Source organism: Sphaeramia orbicularis, chromosome 14 (assembly GCF_902148855.1).
Source record: "Sphaeramia orbicularis chromosome 14, fSphaOr1.1, whole genome shotgun sequence".
In the NCBI taxonomy this organism is placed as follows: Eukaryota; Metazoa; Chordata; class Actinopteri; order Kurtiformes; family Apogonidae; genus Sphaeramia; species Sphaeramia orbicularis.
Window position 1 is genome coordinate 44,046,473 of NC_043970.1, and position 23,778 is coordinate 44,070,250.

At 40.3% G+C, this 23,778-nt stretch overlaps 1 protein-coding gene and 1 long non-coding RNA gene across 3 annotated transcripts in view; one reads left to right on the forward strand and one right to left on the reverse strand.

The window, feature by feature from the left end:
• The window catches only part of camkk1a (calcium/calmodulin-dependent protein kinase kinase 1, alpha a), a 74,825-nt gene that overhangs the window by 36,630 nt on the left and 14,417 nt on the right, over positions 1 to 23,778 (reverse strand). For both annotated transcript variants that reach the window (XM_030153201.1, XM_030153202.1), the window contains exon 2: positions 10,912 to 11,332. In XM_030153201.1, the coding sequence (XP_030009061.1) occupies positions 10,912 to 11,238 (327 nt within the window). In that variant the 5' untranslated portion in view covers positions 11,239 to 11,332. The remainder of the gene's footprint in view (positions 1 to 10,911; positions 11,333 to 23,778) is intronic.
• Positions 3,660 to 5,307, forward strand: LOC115432387 (uncharacterized). Its single transcript, XR_003937198.1, has 3 exons — positions 3,660 to 3,864; positions 4,634 to 4,635; positions 5,278 to 5,307. It is a non-coding gene; the product is annotated as an uncharacterized LOC115432387 (long non-coding RNA).

A 23,778-nucleotide genomic window follows, 5' to 3' on the forward strand; every position in this document is an offset into this window, starting at 1 on the left:
GAAAGGACTGAACCAGGGTTATGGAGCTTTACACAGAAACTATTGATTTACATGAATGGGCCCAGGCTCCGCCCACATTTATAAAACATCTGTAATTTTATAGTCCGCTTTATAAAACTCCAATGGGTGAAGGGGGTGCGGGGATCGAACACTATATGTCTGCAAAACATGCACTCAAACGCATCACTGGAAGGACTGAACCAGGGTTACGGAGCTTTACACAAAATCTAATGATTTACATGAATGGGCCCAAGCTCCGCCCACATTTATAAAACATTATTTGTATTTTCATTGTTGGTTTCATACAACTCCAACAGGTGAAGGAGGGCACGGGCATTGAGCACTGTACATCTGCCAACATGCACTCGAATGCATCATGGAAAGGAATGAACCAGGGTTATGGAGCTTTACACAGAAACTAATGATTTACATTAATGGACTCAAGCTCCGCCCACATTTATAAAACAACCTGTTTATTTGTATTTTTATAGTCGGTTTTATACAACTCTGACAAGTGAAGCATCCAACACTATATATCTGTGTGTTTTTACTTAAGTATTTGAACCACTTTTATACAATGGAAAATATAGATGCACAATAACTATCGGCACCAGTAAATACCAGTCCGATATTGAAAAAAATAATATAAACAACCCAAAATGTGTAATTTTAACAATATCCTGCCTCAATTTACCAGTTTATCATTTACACATGTGATTTACAACTTACATTACTATTATAAATACACAAAACATTTACTAATAGGTAGCTCTTCCATCCATCTGTCAATTTCAATGACAAATCCAAATATGAAGGTGGGACTAACAGGCACCGAGTTAATCAATCACAGATAAGATGGATGTGACGCTTTTGTCAGAGAAATTTAAGAATACAGGAGTAATCTGTAATTCAATCTGTATTTTTGATTTACGTAAACGACCGATAACAGTTGAAAACATTTGCGGACTGGAACTGACTTTGATTCACTACAAAAAGAAGTCGGTGCATATGACGCACTGTGAAACACCTGCCCCCCCAGACTTGTGATTGGTTCGGTATAGAATAGATGGTGCATATTTCATAACGATCAGCCCGATTCCAGACTGTTTTCTCAGTACTGAATAGACTGAGGAAACCGGATGGATGGACAGACTAACAGTCAGAATATTAGTCCAACTGTATTTACTTCTATTAAGACTTTTCAGATCATTCTTATTTGTTCTTAAAGGATAGTTTGTTAATGTAAACATTTTGGTGTAATTTTACTTTTTTACGCTAAAGCAAAGAGAAAATGTGTATTTGTCATTATTTATAGGTTATTATAATAGTATTTTACTGGTTCTGACCCACTTGAGATCATATTGATCTGCGTGTGGAACTTGAACTATAATGATTTTGACACCTTCGACTGCTCAAATCTGGGTTCTTCTCTGAAACTGGGTTTATTTTAGTGTCTGTCACTGTTCCATCTTTTTAGACCCAATAATCAAAGGTAAACGTAGACATATTTACCCCCAGGATGGACCTAATTATGACCTCAGATAAATGTACAAAAAATTATACTCTTGCTCTGATCCATCCCATAATTAATGAATTTATAATCAAATATTGGGTCCAAAAATAGGACCCAAATATGGAAATTAAATCTCCCTTGGTGTCAGTGCATTAGATGTGTAAACATGTGTAAATGGTCTTCTATAGACTCTAAATAAAGACACTGTGTTAAATGTGTTGATCCCAGTGGTTTTTCTAATCCACATATGTGGGTTTTTCATCAGTCTTAGTCTCATTCCAGGTTTGATGTGGAACCCATCGTGTCCACTGGTGTTACATGCAGAACTTGCCCACTTAAACACATATAAATCGCAAATGATTTTTTAACAGCGGTCATTTTTGTCAAACACTCTGTCTTGAATAATTAGTTCAATTCCCAAAATGCACCTGTGAGAGAATAGAGATATTAGGAAAAAATAGTAGCATGTAACTTTCATGTCCTTTTGACCGTGTTACCTGTGGATTTATGTATTAAATATAATGTAAAATAATATAAAAATGTGTTTTATCTTAAAAATAGTTTCTCTTTTATCAGTGAATAGTTCTTCTTCAAATAGATCCAAAGTGCTTCCAAACCTGCTTCAGAACATTTGTCTACATCTGGGTTAATTTTTACAAACATGTCCTGTTTTTAGGACCAGTTTCATAGAAGAACCCATCGACAGTGTCATTTTTGCATATCACAAATTCATCCCAGGGGCTGGTTTGGACCCTTTGGCGGGCCGGTTTGGACCCTTGGACGGGCCGGTTCAGACCCTTTGGCAGGTCGGTTTAGACCCTTTGGAGGGCCGGTTTGGACCCTTTGGCGGGTCACTTTGGACCCTTTGGTGGGCCGGTTTGGACCCTTTGCTGGGCCGGTTTGGACCCTTTGGCGGGTTGGTTTGGACCCTTTGGTGGATAAGTTTGAACCCTGTGGTGGGCCAGTTTGGACCCTTTAGTGGGCCGGTTTGGACCCTTTAGCGGGCCGGTTTGGACCCTTTGGTGGGCCAGTTTGGACACCCATGGTCTAAGGGTTCAATCTAAATATGAGTGAAACACAGATCTACCATCCTGTCTGTCCATAAGAAGAAATTAAAGTAAAAAACAACTGTATGTAAGAGATTCTAATACTTGCAGCAAGGACAAACCTTCTTTTGCAGTGGGTCAATGACCAGATTCCTTCCGTCTGTGGTTGGTGTAAAATAATTTTTGAACGGATACCCCTAGATTATCGTACCGATGTCATACATAACAATGTAGACCAGTTCTACAGAGTATGGCGTCCATTTTTGCACTACACTGGACTGGACCTCTCTTCTACCCTTTTAAAAGGACTGTTGTGCACTCAATGACATTCATAAATGTGACTCCTGTACACTGTAAGTCTGACCCACCACCTTCTGTAGTCAGCTGTTTTCGGGATTTTTTTTTTTTTTTTTTTCCTCATGTAAGAGCTGTTGTGTATGTCTTGTTTTGTGTCTAGTCTCTTGAACAGTTTTGTTTAATGAAAAACAAAATATTGCAATAAAAACAATGAAAAAACAAAACAAAACTGTGTGTAAGAACAGGTGGAACCCGCCTAGAACCACACCAGGTCTAGTCAGAGCTAAGCCTTGGTTTCCTGGTCTGAGTGGTTTCACAGCTTCACCCACCGTTTCCTCTGTGTTTTTCTAGTTCCAGCCTCTTCACACACAAACATAATGAACCCCAATTACATTTGATTACACAGTAAAACCCACCAGGAAGCGTTGCAGCGTCCACCGCTCCACTCGTATTTATGAATCATCATCAGCCATCAACTCAAACCACGGCGCCGGCGCTTCCCTTCGTTTCCTCTGGATTTTGATGCAGTTACTTTGTTTGCTTATTTGTTGTGTCTGATGGACTGAAATTACAGCTATCATCAGAATAAAACAGTAAATTAGTGGCCTTGGCAACGACCTGGAAGGCAGACGCATGGTGGAATCTTTACATCCGTCGCTCATCCTCTGTACTCTGAACGTACAAACGCATCCTTGTGTCGATGGATATAAAAGCGGTCTACAATGTTTAGAAATGATCTGCCTCAGACATTAAATGTGTTAAATGTTCCATATTTTAATCAGATTAATTGCTAAACCAATGACCAAAGTGTTGGTTTGCTGCTGTTTTCCAGGTATATGATGATGTGTTCTAACACATATATGTTGGTTTGTGTCCATTTATCCAACAGATGTCTAAATGTTCCACTGATAGAACGTGTACAGTCCATGTATTGCCATGTGCAGACTGTTTGAAGTAGATCCGGTCGATCTGACACTAATATTCATCTGGACTTAAACCCATTCTCTGGTTACCATGATTTCCGGACTATAAACTGCTACTTTTTTCACACACTTTGAGCCTTGCGGTTTAAACAATGGTGTGGCTAATCCACCGTAAATCAAACGCACTCACACTAAATTCTTCAGATCAGTCATTTTGCACGTCATGCACACACCCTCATCATGGAAAACCAGTGGCGGACTGTGCATTTCACACCTAGGCCTTCAGTAGTGCTCCGTCTGAATCAATCCACCCCTCAATAACTATTTTAAGGTTATAAAAACCATCTTATTATGCAGAAATGCAGTATAAAGAGCCGTTGCATCACAGATAGATAACTCGTGTAGCTACAATAAATCCTGTTACTGAATAAACAAACCCAGGGTACATGTCTCCTTCTACTGCAGCTACAGCTGCGACACACATAAGAAAGCATCAATAAGAACCTAAGTAACTTGAAGTATTATTTAGGAAAATAGCAACATTTTACTCACCAAAAATTCGGATTATTTGTACAAAAAATCCATCCTCTTTCTTCCCTCAAAAAGAGTTCAACTACTCTGTTGTACAGATTATCTGTGTGAGTACTGGGGGTACCGGTCGTAGTTAGTGGAGTTAAAGTGACGGACAAATCCTTTTCCTGGTTGTGACTGGCTTGTTAACTTCAGAATTGTCTGACCTTTCTTAACGATGTCCAGCTTTTCTTGAAAAGTCCGTCTTGAAAATGCTTTGACAGTAAATCTTCATCCAAATGCATTTCTTCTCCTCCTTCAGCCATTGTGTTTTGACAAAACAGCTGTTAAACCAACACAACTATATTTCTGTTGGTGCAGCTCGCTGCAGATGCAGTTTGCTAGCTTTGGCTAGTACGCCCTCTGACTATCCAATCACAGGGTGTGAATATGGTGACATTACCGTACGCCTGCTAGAGGGCCTTGGTGTCGTGAACTCAAAATCTGATTGGTTGAAGCAACAGTTTCATCAACACTTATGTTTTACTAGAGGGCCTGCAGAACTGGTTGTGAAGGCCTCCAGGCAGACTTCTTTGACTTTGACCCTGCCTGGCAACAAATGATGGCTGAAATGTGACATGTGTGGAAGCAGCACAACCAGGGGAAAAGCTATGAAAGGAAGCAGACAGACCATTTGGAATTATTCAATAAGTATTCATGGATAAAATATAATTAACATCAGTCGGTGATTCAGATATTTTTTAGGCCAGCAAAGAAGGCCTTGCAGGCCCTGATGGCCCACCACAGTGGAAAACACACAAACAAATGCATATGAGGCAGCTTTAAGTTAAAGGCGATCGATCTGACTGTCGAAGAAGGAAACAGAGCTGCTGCAGGTAAGCTTAGCATCAACGAATGGATGATGAGATGTTGGAGACTGCAGCGTACGGCTTATATTCAGGTGCGCTCAATAGTCCGGAAAGTACAGTAATTCTACAGTTTCACATTTGGAGCCCAGACTGTATCTGTGAAACTACAACCAACCAGCATTTAGGACTGGATTAGTCTGGATCAGAGACTCACACCTGGTCCAATGGCACTTCTGTTATTCTGGAAGTATTTGTCTGGTAGACCAGTTTTATAGACATCAGCCACTTTTACACAGAGATCCCAGAAAAAAGGTCAGATGTTGATTCCATCTTTTTTCCATCATTGTCTCATTTCCACAGATAACCCAACGGACTATCAGAGGTGAGACAGGTAGACTTTTACACAGCGGACCTGTGTTCACCAATCACAGGGGCGGGGACACAGCACAGCGGATAGTGGGACGTACAGCTTGTCTGTAGGAAATACCCCGAGCAGAGCGGTAAATGGTAAAATGGTGAATGGACTGAATTTATGTAGTGCATGTTCTCCACCTTCATGGTGCCCAAAGCGTTTTTACAAATTCACCCATTCACACTCATACTCCTGTAGGCAGCTGCTGTCAAACACAATGCTAAGGCTGTACGATTAATCGATTTTAAATCAAAATCAGATTTTTTTATAATCTGTCTGTCTGTTACCCATCTGTCCATCCATCTGTCTGTCTGTTACCCATCTGTCTGTCTGTCCATCTGTCCCTCTCTTACCTGTCTGTCTGTCCATCTGTTACCCATCTGTCTGTCTGTCTGCCTGTCCATCTGTTACCCGTCTGTCCCTCTGTCTGTCTGTCTGTCTGTCAGTCAGTCAAACCGTCTCCCAGCCCAACCCCTGTTAATCTGATCCCCTCTCATCCTTTTTCTGGTTCAGTTCATCTTCATCTGTGTTTTGTTTTGTGAAAGGACACGCTGACAGGTCTAGTGTCTGTTAAATTCAGTGGATTCCACATCCTGGCAGATGTCCTACATTTTTAATGTTCACTCTCAGTTGGAAGACGTCGGAGGAAAAAGGAGATTGTGGAGAGTCTCCCACAGTGCAGTGAGTTGTCATGGATGAGCTGACGTTCAGGGTTTCAGCTGCAGTATTTCTGTTCAATGAATGATGACGATGATGATAATTATTACTGTGCTTTTCATAACATAAAGGTTCAGCAGCGACAACCGATTAAACAAAAAAACTCATTTATTTAGTTTAACCCCTTCTAACCGACCACAGAATCAGTCCTCCAGAGCATATCTGTACACTTTTACAGCTCCAGTGACATTTTTTGGAGCATTTTAATTTACATCATTACAGCCACTATATCGCACATTTTAATACTACGTATGTAATAAGTTCATAATACCAACATAAATGGATAAAAAAGTGCAATGAACCGCATATTTTTTTCTAAACACAGAAACATCATGGCTTCATCCCTTACAACTGCAAATGTAAAAACAAGCTTCACAAAAGTCTTTCAAATCACAGAAAACCTATTTTGAGCATCTATATACCTGAATTTTTATAAATTCAACCAAAAACTAAAATAAATGTCCATTGTGTCCATTTTGTATGATCATCAAAACCGTTACAACAGTGACATAAAATCTGTAAGTGACAGATATTAGATATGTATCATGACACTGTTAGTGAATGTGGGCGGGGTTTATTATGATGGTGTTAGTGAATGTGGGTGGAGTTTATTATGACACTGTTACTCAATGTGGGTGTGGTTTATTATGATAGTGTTAGAGAATGTGGGGAGGGTTTATTATGACACTGAGTGAAAGGGGGTTTGTCATGACAGCATTTATGAATATGGACGGGGTCATTATGACATGTTAGTGAATGTGGGTGAAGTTTATTATGACTGTTCCTGAATGTGGGTGGGGTTTATTATGATACTGTTAGTGGATGAGGGCGGGGTTTATTATGATAGTGAATGTGGGTAGGGCTTATTATGACGCTGTTACTGAAAGTGGGTGGGGTTTAGTATGACTGTGCTAGTGAATGAAGGCAGGGTCTATAATGACACTGTTACAAAATGTGGGCGGGGTTTATTATGATTGGGTTAGTGAATGTGGGCAGGGTTTATTATGGCAGTGTTAGTGAATGTGGGCGGGGTTTATTATGACATTGAATGTGGGAGGGATTTATTATGACACTGTTAGTAAATATGGGTGGGGTTTATTATGATCCTGTTAGTAAATATGGGTGGGGTTTAGTATGACACTGTTCGTAAATGTGGGCGGGGTTTATTATGACAGTGAATGTGGGAGGGATTTATTATGACACTGTTAGTAAATATGGGTGGGGTTTATTATGATCCTGTTAGTAAATATGGGTGGGGTTTAGTATGACACTGTTAGTGAATGTGGGCGGGGTTTATTATGACAGTGTTGGTGAATGTGGGTGTGGTTTATTATGACACTGTTACTGAATGTGGGTGGGGTTTATTATGGCATGTTAGTGAATGTGGGCAGGGTTTATCATGACAATGTTAATGAATATGGTCAAGATTTATTATGACACTGTTACTGAATGTGGGTGGGGCTTATCATGATAGTGTTCATGGATGTGGGCATGGTACATTATAACATGTAAGTGAATATGGGTGTGGTTTATTATGACAGTGAATATAGGTGTGGTTTATTATGACAGTGAATGTGGGTGGAGTTTATTATGACACTGTTACTGAATGTGGGTGAGGTTTATTATGACGGTGTTAGTGAATGTGGGCGGAGCTTATTATGACAGTGTGAGTGAATGTGGGCGGGGTTTGGGTGTTCAACTTCACCCACTCGTTTACGTAAAACTAACATGTCGTGTCACGCATCGTTAGACTTATAAATTACAGATCACAGACACATGGATGACACCGAGGAGCGTTTGTCCACTGTTTATACACGGAAAAATACCAGCAGTGTAAGAGACAGAGGGCTGCAGTGTAAACATGTGTGGTTTACAGTGTCAACACCAGGACATTAAACACCTTCAGCTGGAACTACGGCTACGTGTACGAAAAAGCAGTGGAACATGTTCTGTATGTGACCGGTTTTTCAGTCATAAACGGTTTCCCTCTGATGCCCTGGTCCTCTTTGTCTACGTTTCCATCCGATGCCCTGGTCCTGTTTGTCTACAGTGGTTCATCTGGTGCAGATCCAGGACAGAAGGCGGCTCGTTCCTGTTCTGTTAAACAGTCATGTCTTGGATGAAACACAGTGACAGAAACTGTGATAACGACGCCATAACAATACTCCGCTAATACACTGAGCCGTGTTTCTATCTACGAGTGGGTAGAAGGCAAAGAATACCTTTTCACGCTTTTTTTTTTTTTTTTTCCGGCTGTCATGTCGTCCGCCGGCCTCCTGCCTTCTGAGATATTACAGAGATGCAGAGATACAGAGTGGGGCTGTAGTATCTGCTTCAGTCTGGGATGGAACCACCTGTCACATTCAACTGCTCTGAGATACGGAGCCTTGAACGTCTGAATAAAACCCAGGGTTCTCAGGGGATAACACATTCACAAGATAAATATCTATTCAGAATATTGTCGGTAGCAGGTAAAAAAGCCATCACTTGGAAGTGGCTAAAAAAGGATGCACCAAAAATGGAGGACTGGATAGAGGTTATAGATGACATTTATAGGAAGGAGAAGTTGACTTTCTGTCAGACTTGATTCAGACAAATTCACCAAGTATTGGAAAAACTGGGTTGATTTTATAACACTATTAAGAGCTGATTTTACTGGATATGAGTAATGTGCATATAGACCCATGTAAACCCTTGGTTCGTGCAACACACTTTAAATGTTCAATGTTCATCTTATACAGGGGAAAAGAATGGAATGTGAAATATATTTGTTATTTCCCTTGAACTATATTTTGTATATTTTTACTATTTCTGTCAATGCTCCCCTGTTTGAGTCTGTTTTTGTGTTTTTTTGTTTTGTTTTTTCCCTTACATACATAGAAGTCATGTAAACAAAGTAAAATGCTAAGATGATGCTGACTGGAAAAAAAAATAATAAAAAGATAATTACAAAAAAAACCCAAAAAAAACCATGGTTCTATCAGAAACTGTTCTAATAACAGATCTGTCTGCGCCGGTTCTACTGCTGCTGCTGGAAAAGGTTCTGTAGGAACATGGAACAAACTGAAAACATTTACATAAGAACCTTCTGGTATCAAGGTGAGCAGATTATGCACACTTTGGACTTGGAGGTTTATAAGACCTTGTACAATACAATCCAGGCTCTTTTCATGGGTCGTTCCAAGTTGGTGGAACGTTCTACAGAGCACTACGAGAACAGAGGCGTCCCTGCCTATCTTCAAGAAGCTCCTGAAGACCCAGCTCTTCCAAGAGCACCTCCTGTCATAGCACTGTCAGACATTCCATTTTAAATATTTTAATAAGGTTTTTCCCAGGATTATCACAGATTTTCCCAGGATTATCTCTGGACCTGCTGCGGTGGTCCTGCCTCTCTCCTGCCTTCATCATCATCACTCACTTATCCTCAACTGCCTCCATGTGTCTCCCCCTACTCCCCCTTTCTCCCCCACTCTATATCTCTATCACTCTCTCTTTTTCTCTTTCTTTACCCTCTCTCTTTAACCCCAACTGGTCAAGGCAGACGGCCATCCTCCAGGAGTCTGGGTCTGCTCCAGGTTTCTGCTGTTAAAGTGAAGTTTTTCCTCGCCACTGTTACCAGTCACAAGTGTTTGCTCCTGGAGGATTCTGTTGGGTTTCTGTACTTGGCTTAGAGTCTGGTTTTGACCAACTCTATATATAAAGTGTCATGAGATAACTTTTTTGTTGTGATCTGGCGCTATATAAATAAAACTTGATTGACTGAGTGATTTGATTGGTTTTCCCCTGTAAGTCGCTTTGGAAAAAAGCGTCTGCCAAATGCATAAACAATAACAGTATAAACTATCCAATAGTGATGTCCTGATCTGGATTTTTTTGCTTCTGATCCAATTTTTTGGGGGGGATTAGTTTGCCAATACTGATCCAACACCAATCCGATCTGGACTTTTTGCAATGAAATTTTGATTTAAATTTGGAGTCATTATTTATAGGTTCTTATTCTATTATTTTACTGTAGATCCCAGTTGGTCTGAATGTGGAACCTGAATTAATAAAACTCTGACACTTTTGACTCTTAATAACTTTAGGATCATTTTTACACTTTCCAAATTCAGACTGTGGATAGGGGTGTAAGAAAATATCAGTTCTGCAATATATCATGATACTTCCTTTCACAATACTGTATCGATGTTAAAACTGAGAACCTCTGCTGTGAATTTCAATTGATTCTGGCTGAAGATTTGTGAAGAAAAATCTAGAAAAATTGTTTATGGACAGATGGACGGACGACAACTGCTACCAATAGTCCATCGAACCTTTTGGGCCATTGGACTAATAAGCTAAGAAAAGGTAAGATTTTATTTATCCCACTGTGGGAAAATTTCACAGTTAAAAACAGCTACAAACAAACAAGTGCAGAGGAAAAAAACGGTAGAAATATCTTCAAAGTAAATTTTGCACTTTGCTAATTCCTCCCGTGGGCTGGGGTTGGAACCTTTGGCGGGCTGGTTTTGGTCTGCGGACCGCATGTTTGGCTCCATCCCCCCCCCACCAGATGTTTCACACACAGTGGACTGAACTTCCTTCTAAATCTGCCTACGTGTGATGGTTTCGTGTGGATCCTCACCTGTGAGTCCGATATGGAAACGCGTTTGGACTCCACCGTGGGACGGCGAGCCACCCGAGGAGAGACATGCGTGTACCCGCCTCCAGGTCCTGACGACATGTAGGTTCCCCTCTCCTGCAGAGACAGTTTCCTCCCGCTCAGGTTGGGCCGTGGGGCCTGGGTCCTCCTGGTGGGTGGGGCGCCATCAGACTGGGCGCCGCCATTCCTCACACCGTTGGTTGTGGAGTCTTTGGTCGTCATAGCCGACATGGTTTGCGTGAGACTGGCGGTCTGGTCGTCGGAGCCCAGGTCCCGCCTCTCACAGCCGGAATCACTGCTCATCGCCATGGTGGGCGGAGAGATGGGAGGAGGCGGTGGCGGAGGGAAGAGTAATGAGAAGAACCCACGGGCATCAACGTGATCTGGGGCGGCGTCTGGGACTCTGGAACAGGAAGAGGAAATGGAATTTACTCAACAGACATTCAACGGAAGCACCAACAAACAGGACCACCTGTGTCAGATGGAAAAGTAACCCCTATAGAAAAGTGACCCCTCATAGAAAAGTGACCCCCAAGGAAAAGTGGCCCCCATGGAAAAGTGACCCACAGGTCAGTTTTCTAATATAGAATTCTACCCCCCCCCCCCCCCCCCCCATGGAAAAGGGACCCACTCCCAATAAATCACCAAATTTAAAAAAAAAAAAAAAAGTTTATTTAAGGTATATATATAAACACAAAAAAATCTTATAAAAAGCACAAAAATGTTTTAACAGTCATGCATTGTACAAATGTACAAGTACATGATATTATATCCACTGGTCCAATGTTCAATGCAACATAATTACGCATTAACAGTATTTACAATGTGAGGATTACAACTGGATCATATTAAAAGAGTATTGATAAGATAGTGTTATTCTGTACTGAGGTCACAATACATAAAATATTACAACTACATTACATAATAAACCATAAATATTTACAGGGAGTCAAAATTCTACAGCATGTAAAACACAATTAGTATACATATAAAAACCTAATATATATATATATATATATATATATATATATATATATATATAAGAAAATAATACATACAACTTATTTTTTCATTATTTTTCATAATTTAGAGTAGATTTCATGTCTATGATGTCCAACTCTAAAATGAACACAGATTATTTACTTCATTGTCAATAGGAATAATTGAATTTAGTAGTTTCTGGTGAAAATGTCAAATCATACACATATATTTAAGCTTATTATGATATAGAAATGAAACATATAGTACAAATTCATATAAGGGGTCACAATTCTATTGGGGGGGGGGGGCAGTTTTCCAGACTACAAAACAAACCCGGGGTCAGATTTCCATGAGCTCAGAATTCCATTCATGTGTATATATGACACCGGCATATTCTATCAAGGATCAATACCAAGTTCCAGGAAATACTCAGGACCACTGATGGATTTATTTCACTTCTTCAAATGAATGCTGTACAGAACATCAGCATCTGTTCTATGTGGATCAGAACCAGTTGAATGTGTGAGGTTGTCAGGTTCTGTTCTATGTTCCAGTCCTGTGGTCTGGATGCAGATCAATCTAACTATAGAAGTGGGTGGGACTTTCACTCAAGGATAATGCCTCTATTGTTTTATTATTTATTCAACTACTCTAGTTTTATTGTCAAGTACTTTGTGATCATTGCTTGTGAAAGGTTCCAGATAAATAAACTTTACTTAACATGTACAATTTCTTCAGTTTCAAGTCGAAGTACATTGGTACAAGCTTGATAATATACTCAGAAAGTTGAAGTACAAAGTATTTCTACCAACTGTCTCTACACTAAGGAAAATAATGCATCTGGGATAAGGAAAAAGTGGGAGCTCGTCCAGGATAATGAGAAAGTGGGGGCTCATCCAGTATTCCGGCAAAGTGGGGGCTCATCTGGGATAGTGACAAAGTGGGGGCTCATCCGGTATTGTGGCAAAGTGGGGGGTCATCCGGGATAGTGACAAACTGGGGGCTCGTCCGGGATCGTGACAAAGTGGGGGTCATCTGGAATCATAAAGTGAGGGTTCATCTGGTATCATAACAAAGTGGGGGTTCATCAGGGATTGTGACAAAGTGGGGGCTCGTCTTGGATCATGACACTGAACATAATCAAATGCATGTAAATCTTCTGGAAAAATAAATGAGATGGCAAAAAAAATCTACCTGATTCGTCTGATCTGCTCTGATCTGATATTCAGTATTTTAGAAAACAGGCATCTCCTTCTCAATAAATACTGTAAAATAAATAAAATCAACACCAGTCATCGCTTCATTTCTTTCTTCTTTTCTTTTCTTTTCTTGCATCAGTGTTGATAAATCAAATGTCAGAGCCAAAGTACAATATTTTCATCGGGTGATAAAATAAAAATACACATATAATCATAAAAACCCTGGATAATTGAGTCCCTGGTGAATCCAACGTCCACTGCACTAGGAGAAGAAGAAGAAGCATCCGTCCTTTTAATCATGCAGTGAAATGAAAAGAAAATGTCATCTGTGTGTGGGCGGTCAGGTTCCCTACATTAGCCATGTGCTCGTACAGATAAAACCCACTCTAAATACTACAAAGCTAATTCTGTTTCATGCCGGAGGTCACGGATCCTGCATCTCCATCAAATGTTCGCTCAGAAATGAAGATGGAAAACAGAGCAGAGAGGCCGTGCACGTCCGTACGTTAACGCAGCCTTCGTTTGTTCTGAGGTTCACGGTAGTGACTTTCATCTACCGTGAAAATCCAGTCGTAGATGGTTCGCACATAAAGGAAATCAAAGCTTCCTTGTACATGTGGTTCAGAAACCAGGGCGACACAGAAATGCAAACGAACCTGAACCGTCGCACGGAAAAGGACCCTTGAATTCCAGCTGTTAACCCTTTAAGGACTCAAATAATAACAGGACTAGATTTATTTATCCTGTTTTTGCAATGAAAGTGCCAGAAAGTGATTTTTTTTGCCAATTCTTTTGCAGAGAATTCAGAACTGGTAGAGTCAGAACCAGTAGAATCAGAACCCATAGAGTCAGAACCACTGGAGTCAGAACCGGTAGAATCAGAACCGGTAGTCAGAACCGGTAGAGTCAGAACCAGTCTAGTCAGAACCTGTAGAGTCAGAATCGGTAGAATCAGAACCAGTAGAGTCAGAGCCGGTGGAGTCAGAACCAGAAGAGTCAGAACCGGTAGAATCAGAACCGGTATAGTCAGAACCGGTGGAGCCAGAACCGGTAGAGTCAGAACCAGAGGAGTCAGAACCAGTAGAGTCAGAGCTGGAGGAGTCAGAACCAGTAGAGTCAGAACCGGAGGAGTCAGAACTGGTAGAATCAGAACCTGTGGAGTCAGAACCAGTAGAGTAAGAGCTGGAGGAGTCAGAACCGGTAGAATTAGAATCGGAGGAGTCAGAACCCGGTAGAGTCAGAACCGGTGGGCGTAAGAACCAGAGGAGTCAGAACCAGTAGAGTCAGAAACCGGTAGAATCCGAACTGAAGGAGTCAGAACCGGTAGAATCAGAACCAGTGGGTGTCAGAACCGGTAGAATCAGAACCGGTAGAATATGAACCGGTGGGTGTCAGAACCGGTAGAATCCGAACTGAAGGAGTCAGAACCGGTAGAATTGAAACCAGTGAGTGTCAGAACCGGTAGAGTCAGAACCAGTAGAATCAGAACCAGAGGAATCAGAACCGGTAGAATCAGAACCAGTAGAATCAGAACCAGAGGAGTCAGAACAGGTAGAATCAGAACCGGTAGAGTCAGAACCAGTAGAATCAGAACCGGCAGAATCACAACTGGTAGAATCAGAACCAGTGTGTGTAGGACCATGGGCCCAGTCGGGGTTCAGTAACTGGGACAGGAGCTATTCCTGAACTGGGTCATGAAGGTAGAACTCCAGGTTCTAAAATAAACTCAGGCTCCAGTTCGTCCAGGTGACGGAGACACATTCACACTTTTACACAAACATGATTTTAACTGGAGGTTTAAGACGTTAACATAGGATAAACAGCATTGGTTTGGGTTTTAAAGTAAATTTTATTGTAAATATTCTTCCTCAGATTAAATGTATTAAATCTTACAAAATATAAGAAGATATATTGGAAACGATTATTTTCTCCATTTTTGAACTATTTCTATTCATTTCCTTCATTATTCTCTTTATTTTGTTGTTTATTTTGGCTCATTTTAATGAATACTTCCCATTTTCTTTACTACTTCATTAATTTTGTCAATTATTCTCTTCATTTTGTTAATTATTTTACTCGTTTTTGTTAATTTCGTTCAATATTTTGTTCATTTTGTTTTGTTTTTATGATTTACTTACCAATAAAAATCCGTAAAACTATTAAAACACTGACAATTCACTTTACTTTTTTTTAATAAATGGTCTGCCTCAGATTGAATGTGTTACATTTATTTACATTTTTTAAAAATTTATTTATTTATTTAACCAGAAAATGAGATGAAAAAGTTTCCTGGCCCAGACAGCAGCAGCAGAAAATACAGAAAATAGAAATCACAGCCGTAAATATATAGAAAAAACAATAAAAGACAGTTCTAAAACCAAATATGTCGCTAAACACAAACTTAATAATTACAAATTTAATTTACAAAATTAATAATAATGTAATTAATAGAAGAAGAAGGAAAAAGAAGAAGAAAAAAAAGATGAAGAAGGGGAAGAAAAAGAAGAAAAAGATGATAAATTGAATTTATAAAGTATTTTTCCAAAGTATCTCAAAGTGCAACAGACAAAAAGGAAAGAAAAAACTGAAAACCCTTACATAAACTCTTCCAGGTCCAAACTGAATCACTTCTACATAACCCACATTATTTTCTGAATATTCTGACATTTTAAAGATTCAAACATCAGGAAAAAAAAGATGTTCTCTTTAGTTTCTCTTCGTCTCTGTCTCGTCTGGAGATAACAATGAACAGGTAACAAACTGAGTGATAATTAGGATAAATGAATATTAATTATCAGTAAACCCCGCCCACTTAGATCAGGTCAGTTCTGCCTCGTCTGCAGGAGGAGGATTGTTAGTTTTAATGAAGTCGTTAAAACGTCCTCTTTGTGTTTGAACTTCCTTCACCTACGACTGTTCTTCTGTTTTTATTGTTTTATGACGCATCGAAAACATGAGTCATCTGTGAAAATGAAACAAACAATCATCTTTTACGACGTGTTTATCATTTGAAATAAAACACACAGTCGACTGCCTCGTTAACACTCATCTATATGTAAAATATCTGCAGGAAAAAACATGTGGATCAGCACACACAAATAAGCTAAGGCTCCGCCCACAAAGCAGGTCTTTAACCCTTAGTGGTCTGAGTCTATTTTGGACGTTTTTTCAGTACTTTAGATTTTGCCTTTATATTCTATATAAACAAATGTTTACTATAGCCATGTTTGGTGTCTTTTTTTCAGCACAACTTCATCTATCTCATCTGTCTATTATTTTTTCACTTTAACCTACTATATTAACACAAAAGGACAAAAAACACACAAAAAATATAAAATCCAATTTGAAAAATGTATATAATTTATTGCATAAATATATGAAAGTGGTCTGGATCAGATTTAGGACCACATATGAAAGTGGTCTGGGTCAGCTTTAGGACCACATATGAAAATGGTCTGGGTCGGATTTAGGACTACATATGAAAGTGGTCTGGGTCAGATTTAGGACCACATATGAAAGTGGTCTGGGTCAGATTTAGGACCACATATGAAAGTGGTCTAGGTCAGATTAGTGCTGTTCAGACTGTCTGTAACAGATCAGATCCAGGTCACACATGGACACATTTACCTATAGTCTGAACGGAGCTGACGTGTTCAGTCACATGGTTCAACTTACCCCGAACCTGGGCTACGTTTTGTTAAAGTCATATTTCATCTGACCCCGCTCTCCCCTACTGTCACCACAGACTCATTCTCGTTTCCACATGTCAAATGTTCAACATAAATGAAAGTTAAACAGAAAAACAGCCTCATGTTTCTGTTGTTTAACTTGTGACTTGTGAAATAACACAAAGGAACAGATTTCGTTCGTTTCTCTGGAAACCTGTGATCATGTGCCTGTGGAAACGGGTTCTTCCAGTTCCACCGCCAGTAAAATCCTGATGGAACAGATGCAGACGGGTTATCCATTCCAGCTGATTTCATTTGTTTACAGGAACGCTGCAGTTTCATGACAGACGACTGTTTCATTAGGTTTTTCGTCACTGGATCCATCATTTATTATATGAATTTCATTAAACATCGATGTGTTCTCTTAATGACACAGCTGTGAACATATGAGAACTGGAAAAGACGACATATGGAATAGAAACATCTATAAAAGATGGAAAAACTGAAATGTAGACGCTGGATTTATGTTTTCGAACTGCATCTGAACACAAATCCAACAGTTTTCCATCCACTTCAACGGCTCAAAACCTTCAAAAATACAAAAATACACTCCTACTGTAATCAAAACACAACTGTACATAGAAGTACTGTGACATCACAGAACATCTTTAGAACCGCCCAGGGACCATACGCTAATGTACACCACATGACTTCTATCAGCTGTAGCAACAAGTCAAAGAAAACAGGCCCCAAACGATACATCATCCACAAAAAAAAAAAAAAAAAAAAAAAAAAAAAAAAACAGAGAGAAGTGTCTGGAGGACATGAGGAGAGACCACTGGAACACCAACGGAACACCAACAGAACACCAACAGAACACCCCAAACCACTGAACACCAATGGAACACCAGCGGAACACCAACAGAACACCAATGGAACACCAACGGAACACCACTGGAACGTCAACGGAACGCCAACGGAACACCAATGGAACACCAACGGAACACCAACAGAACACCCCAGACCACTGGACACCAATGGAACACCAGCGGAACACCAACAGAACACCAACAGAACACCAAAGGAACACCAACGGAACACCACTGGAACGTCAACGGAACGCCAACGGAACACCAATGGAACACCAACGGAACACCAACAGAACACCCCAGACCACTGGACACCAACGGAACACCAACAGAACACCCCAGACCGCTGGACACCAATGGAACACCAACGGAACACCAACGGAACACCCCAGACCACTGGACACCAACGGAACACCAACGGAACACCCCAGACCACTGGACACCAACGGAACACCAACAGAACACCAACAGAACACCCCAAACCACTGAACACCAATGGAACACCAGCGGAACACCAACAGAACACCAACAGAACACCAATGGAACACCAACGGAACACCACTGGAACGTCAACGGAACGCCAACGGAACACCAATGGAACACCAACGGAACACCAACAGAACACCCCAGACCACTGGACACCAACGGAACACCAACAGAACACCCCAGACCGCTGGACACCAATGGAACACCAACGGAACACCAACGGAACACCCCAGACCACTGGACACCAACGGAACACCAACGGAACACCCCAGACCACTGGACACCAACGGAACACCAACAGAACACCAATGGAACACCAACGGAACACCCCAGACCACTGGACACCAATGGAACACCAAAGGAACACCCCAGACCACTGGACACCAACGGAAACATCAACGGAACACCAACAGAACACCAATGGAACACTGGACCACTGGAGAAATGTGTCTTTTGTTCCTTCTGAAGGCAGTCTGCAGATCAAACATCCATCCCAACAAATATGGTCTGGTTCTCCTGGTACCAGTCCAGTGAATATAATCCAGTTCAGTATTTAGATCCAAAACACACAGAAGATCTATATTTCCATCTGCACAGAAAATATAACATATACACTAAGTACAAATAATATTAACAGATGACGCTGGGCCCGGTTCGGGGGGGGGGGGGGGGGGGATAAAATCAGTTCGACTTGGTTCGGCCCGTCTCCTGTTGTTGTGCACCTCATTTCCTTTCCCTTACCTTCGGAAACTTGTACTTGAGGGGGTACGACGTTTGTTGCCTGCACCGGAACCGGGCCCGGTGTTCACTCTGCCACTACATTCACAAGCGTTGCTAAGTAGCGTACCAAATACATGACATTCCTGTAAATGAATCACATGCTGTGGACAAATGTTGGAGTATATTGGAGGGATTCCACCCTTTTGAACAAATGGAAGCTCTGACAGTGTTCCAGTGGACCTGGTGTCGTCTTTTTAGACCGTTTCTGCCTCAACTCCATGTTGGCTACGTTCTGACCAAAACAATGCTGCCTACGCGTGATGTCATCGCACATGCGCAACAAAGGCGGAATCGCTAAGAAGAATCGTTAAGCAGACAGGCAAACGATTCCAAGGAATCGAGCTACTGGGATCCAGTCCTCAAAAAGAACCGGTTCTCGATTCCCATCCCTACATCTGCGGTGTAAAAAAAAACAGCTGACGGCTTCATTTGGCTCATTAGTATTCAGTGGATGGAGGTAATTAAGACAACGAACGCTCTCTAATTCTAATTCTGCTTCTGTACATGGACGTTTGAGTGTTTCATGCTAATAGACTTGTGTTCATACATTTGGATAATGATGCACACAAAAGCTGGAGGAGTTCGTCTGGATCTGAAGTGGTTTCCACATCTCACCTGCTTCAGAGGCTTCAGCCAATCACAGTCCAAGCACAGAACCGACAAACTGAGGCCTTCATAAAAGCACTTCCACCTTTAACCCCGGCTCCATTTGTCTCTGCTGTCGTTTCAATCCAAGGACGCAATTAACATGTACTCCTTTAATTTACAGGAAAGAACGGCAGCGGAACCCAGGAACAGACGTTAACCCTTAAAAACCCACCGACTCCATTTAACTGAAAGGCATTTTTCATTAGATTATCCTCTGTATTTACACATTTACACTACATTTAATTCACTGATCATGTAGATGTTCATTAAAGCTTAGAGTAAATTCAAAGGTTATGATATAAAAACAGAGGCAACTGAAGAAAAAGTGTTTTTGGGTTTTTTTTCAGTCAAATCTCTCCTTATCTGAACATAAACCCAGTGTGTCCATCCACTGTCATTACGTTTCACTGGTGAATCAATGTTTGCATTTTTTATTGTTGCTTATTTTCCCCATATATTTTATTATTCTGTACATTTTCTCATTCACTTTAGTTCATTTTATTGATTTTGTTCAGTTTGTTGCTTAGTTTGTTAATATCACTTATAACTTTGTTGATTTATTATTAATTTTTGTTCATTTTAGTCATTACTTTGGCTGTTAAAGTTCATTTTGTTGCTCATTTTATTTATTTATGTACTGACTTACTTTATTTTAGTACTTTTTTTTTGCTTATTGTTTCACCTTTTTTGGATGCAGTCCTGTTTTTGCACTAATTTTTGCTGCTAAACACATTTTCATTACTCCTGTGAGTGACAATAAAGATCTATTCTGTAAAAGCCAAGTGTGTGTGTGTGTGTGTGTGTGTGTCTGTACACAGCTGACTGTTACAGTTTGTCATACTTCTGTATTTTCAGTCAATGAACAGACTAGTGAAAACAGTAAGTTGATAGGACCAATAATTTGGGAGATATTAGTAATTTTGGATACAACAGCCTTCTAATCACTAACAATAATATTCTGACTTTAGTGCTTATTGTTTTTATCCCAGACTCCTTTTAGAAAAGGGTCCACAGACTGGTCACTATCATATGAGGCTGATTTCTTCTCCTCCTCCTCTTTCTTCTTCTTCTTCGGTTCTAAAGGAAACGGCGTTTTATTACCACAGCTCTGATATAACAGTGGTGCTTTCATGTCCTCGTTCTCATACTGTGAAGGTTTTTCTGTCCTGTGTCGTCTCTGCAGGCCTCCAGGTTCATCAGAGCCCCCCTGACCCCCCAGTTACCTTCATCTGCCACATTTCATCTGAGTCAAAGCGAGGAGGGGGTCACAGTAACCGCTGAGAGGAGACATTATATATGAGTGGACCAAGGTTCTAATAGTTTTGGATTTTTCATTATAGTTTAGTTTTATTTAGTTTTGACTTTTTTTTCTCTAATTCAGTTAGTTTTCATTCGTTTTTAGAGCAGGTTTGCTAGTTTTTATTCATTTTCATTTTTTTCTAAATGCTTAATGTTAGTTTAGTTTTAGTACTAATTTTAGTTTTGTCATATCTTTTCTCTTCTTCTCTGTCGTATTCAAATAAATCTAATACAGGACTCTGCTGCTTTCTCCCAACTTTAGTCTCCATGTTTCCAGGTAGAGTGGGGACCAGAAGACGACTGGAAGCCACAAGTGACCACAAGTGACGGACCGTTAAGTGTCGTATGGTGCCGCTAGCTAAAATTGCTCAAGAGAAATAAAATGATTTTGTATCAATCAGACACTGACAAAGACGAAAACAAAGGGAATTTTAGCCATAATTTTTATCTGTTTTAGTTAGTTTTGTGAACGCACAATACAGTTTCAGTTAGTTATGTTTTTTTTTCTTTTAGTTATAGTTTTTATTTATTTCAGTTAACAAAAATGTTTTTTCAATTCTACTTTTCGTCATTTCATTAGTTTTCATTAATGATAATAACCTCGGAGTGGACATTCATGGAACTACATCAAAAATAAGTTCATAAAAATAAAATTGCATAGTTTTTTTCATAGACGAATAAAAACACTCAGGAAAAAAAATCTGGACTCAGGTTCAAATAATCCATGAATGAAAGGGTTAAAGGACGTGAGAGTGAACCTGAGTGTGTGTGTGTGGGTGTGTGTGTGTGTGTGTGTGTGTGGGGGGGTGTGAGTCTGTGACTGGATATATTTCAGACGTTCATTCTCTGATTCCAGGTTCATTCATTGGATTAAATCCAGATCAGATGAAGGTTTGGATGGAATTCAACTACTTCCTGCTTTTCTCTGACAAACACAAACACATTCTGTCTGTCAGTAAAACCACCTGTGTGTGTGTGCGTGTGTGTGTGTGTGTGTGTGTGTGTGTGCGTGTCTGTGTGTGTATGTGTCTGTGTGTGTGTGCGTGTGTGTGTGTCAGTGTGTGTGTGTGTGTGTGTGTATGTGTCTGTGTGTGTCTGCGTGTGTGTGTGTCAGTGTGTTTGTGTGTGCGTGTCTGTGTGTGTGTGTCTGTGTGTGTGTGTATGTGTCTGTGTGTGTGTGTGTGTGTGTGTGTGTGTGTATGTGTCTGTGTGTGTGTGTCTGTGCGTGTCTGTATGTGTCTGTGTCTGTATGTGTGTGTCTGTGTGTCTGTGCGTGTCTGTATGTGTGTGTGTCTGTGTGTGTATGTGTCTGTGTGTATGTCTGTCTGTGTGTGTGTCTGTGTGTCCGTGTCTGTGTGTGTGTGTGTCTGTTACACACTAATCCATGGATCTTTTTCATTTAATCCATGGGATTAACAGGACGCTGCGAGGGGGCGGAGCTACGACTATCTGTAAACCCCTTAAACACATTCCTGTCTAATCAATCACCGCTGTGATGCCGGAAACGCCGCCCAGATTGATCTGAGCGGACGGACATGTTCATGAGGCCAATCCACGCTAAACCCACGACCACAGCCTCTGAGCACTGATGCATCATGGGATAATAAACTGGGATTACGGCGGATGCACCTGGGAACGTGGACGAGCCGCTCACATCTGCGGTTGCCACACCTCCATCCAGGAGACGACCTTTCAGGAATCCAGGAAATGTGGCCCCGCCCACACGCACCTCCCACGGCTACAAACATCTGCAGAATGGCATCATGGGAGAATGGAATGTCACCGCGTCCAATCTGAGTACAAACGTAAAGCTTCTGTTTCTGTTTCCACGTCTCAGATTCAGTCACTGTACTTTGTACTTCATTATTCTGACAGTTTTATTTAATTTTATTTTATTTTACAGCTTCGTGTCCAGTGAAAACCTCGTATCTCCACATCTGTCGACAATAAGAGTTGATGACGAACTGAAGGATCAAGTATTTTTCACTTAATTTTTAATATAATGTATTATTAGCATCCTGTACTTGAACTTTAGATTTACCAGCTTCATCATTATCATCATCAGTAGTATTAGAATTTTTGTTATCGCCGTTGTTGTTATCGCCATTGTTGTTGTTGTCGTCGTCATTGTCACTATTATTGTCATTATTATTATCATCATCATTAGTATTATTATTACTGTTATCATCATCATCATCGTCGTCACTTTTATCTTATTAATATTCATCATCGTCATCATTATCATTATCATCATCATCACTATTATCATTATTATTAATATTTATCATCAGTAGTATTATAATTTTCATCGCCATTGTTGTTGTTGTTATCACTATTGTCATTATTATTACTTATCATCATTATTATCATCATTATCATCATCATTGTCAGTTATCATCATCATTAATATTTATCATCATCATTATTATTATTATCATCATTATTGTTATCATCATCATCGTCACTATTATCATTATTATTAATATTTATCATCATCATCTCTATAGTCTGACATCTCTGTACATCAAAACAGTGACAATAAAAGCATTTTTTAAAATCTTATTTTATATTTTATAGATTGATAAACTTCTCCATCAGTAAAAATGCAGCTTCATTTCCAGTATTTTTGCTTTTTTTTGTTGTTTGTTTGTTTTCTAACTTGTCCTTCACATGAGAACATCATATCCAAGTGCTGAGCTTGTGTCTATCATATTTCACTGCAGACGCTGTGAACCCATTCGCTCCAAATCTGTCCCTTTGGGCGTTCGACACATCAAAACAACATGTTCATTTCCTGGTTCTTATCTGCCTGAACCAGGTTCCAGACAGTGGTTCTAACCCGGGGTTGTGGACTGTGTGGGGGAAAGGTCACATGAGAGGACGAATGAGAGGAACCAAGGACCAGCGGCAGATCCTGGA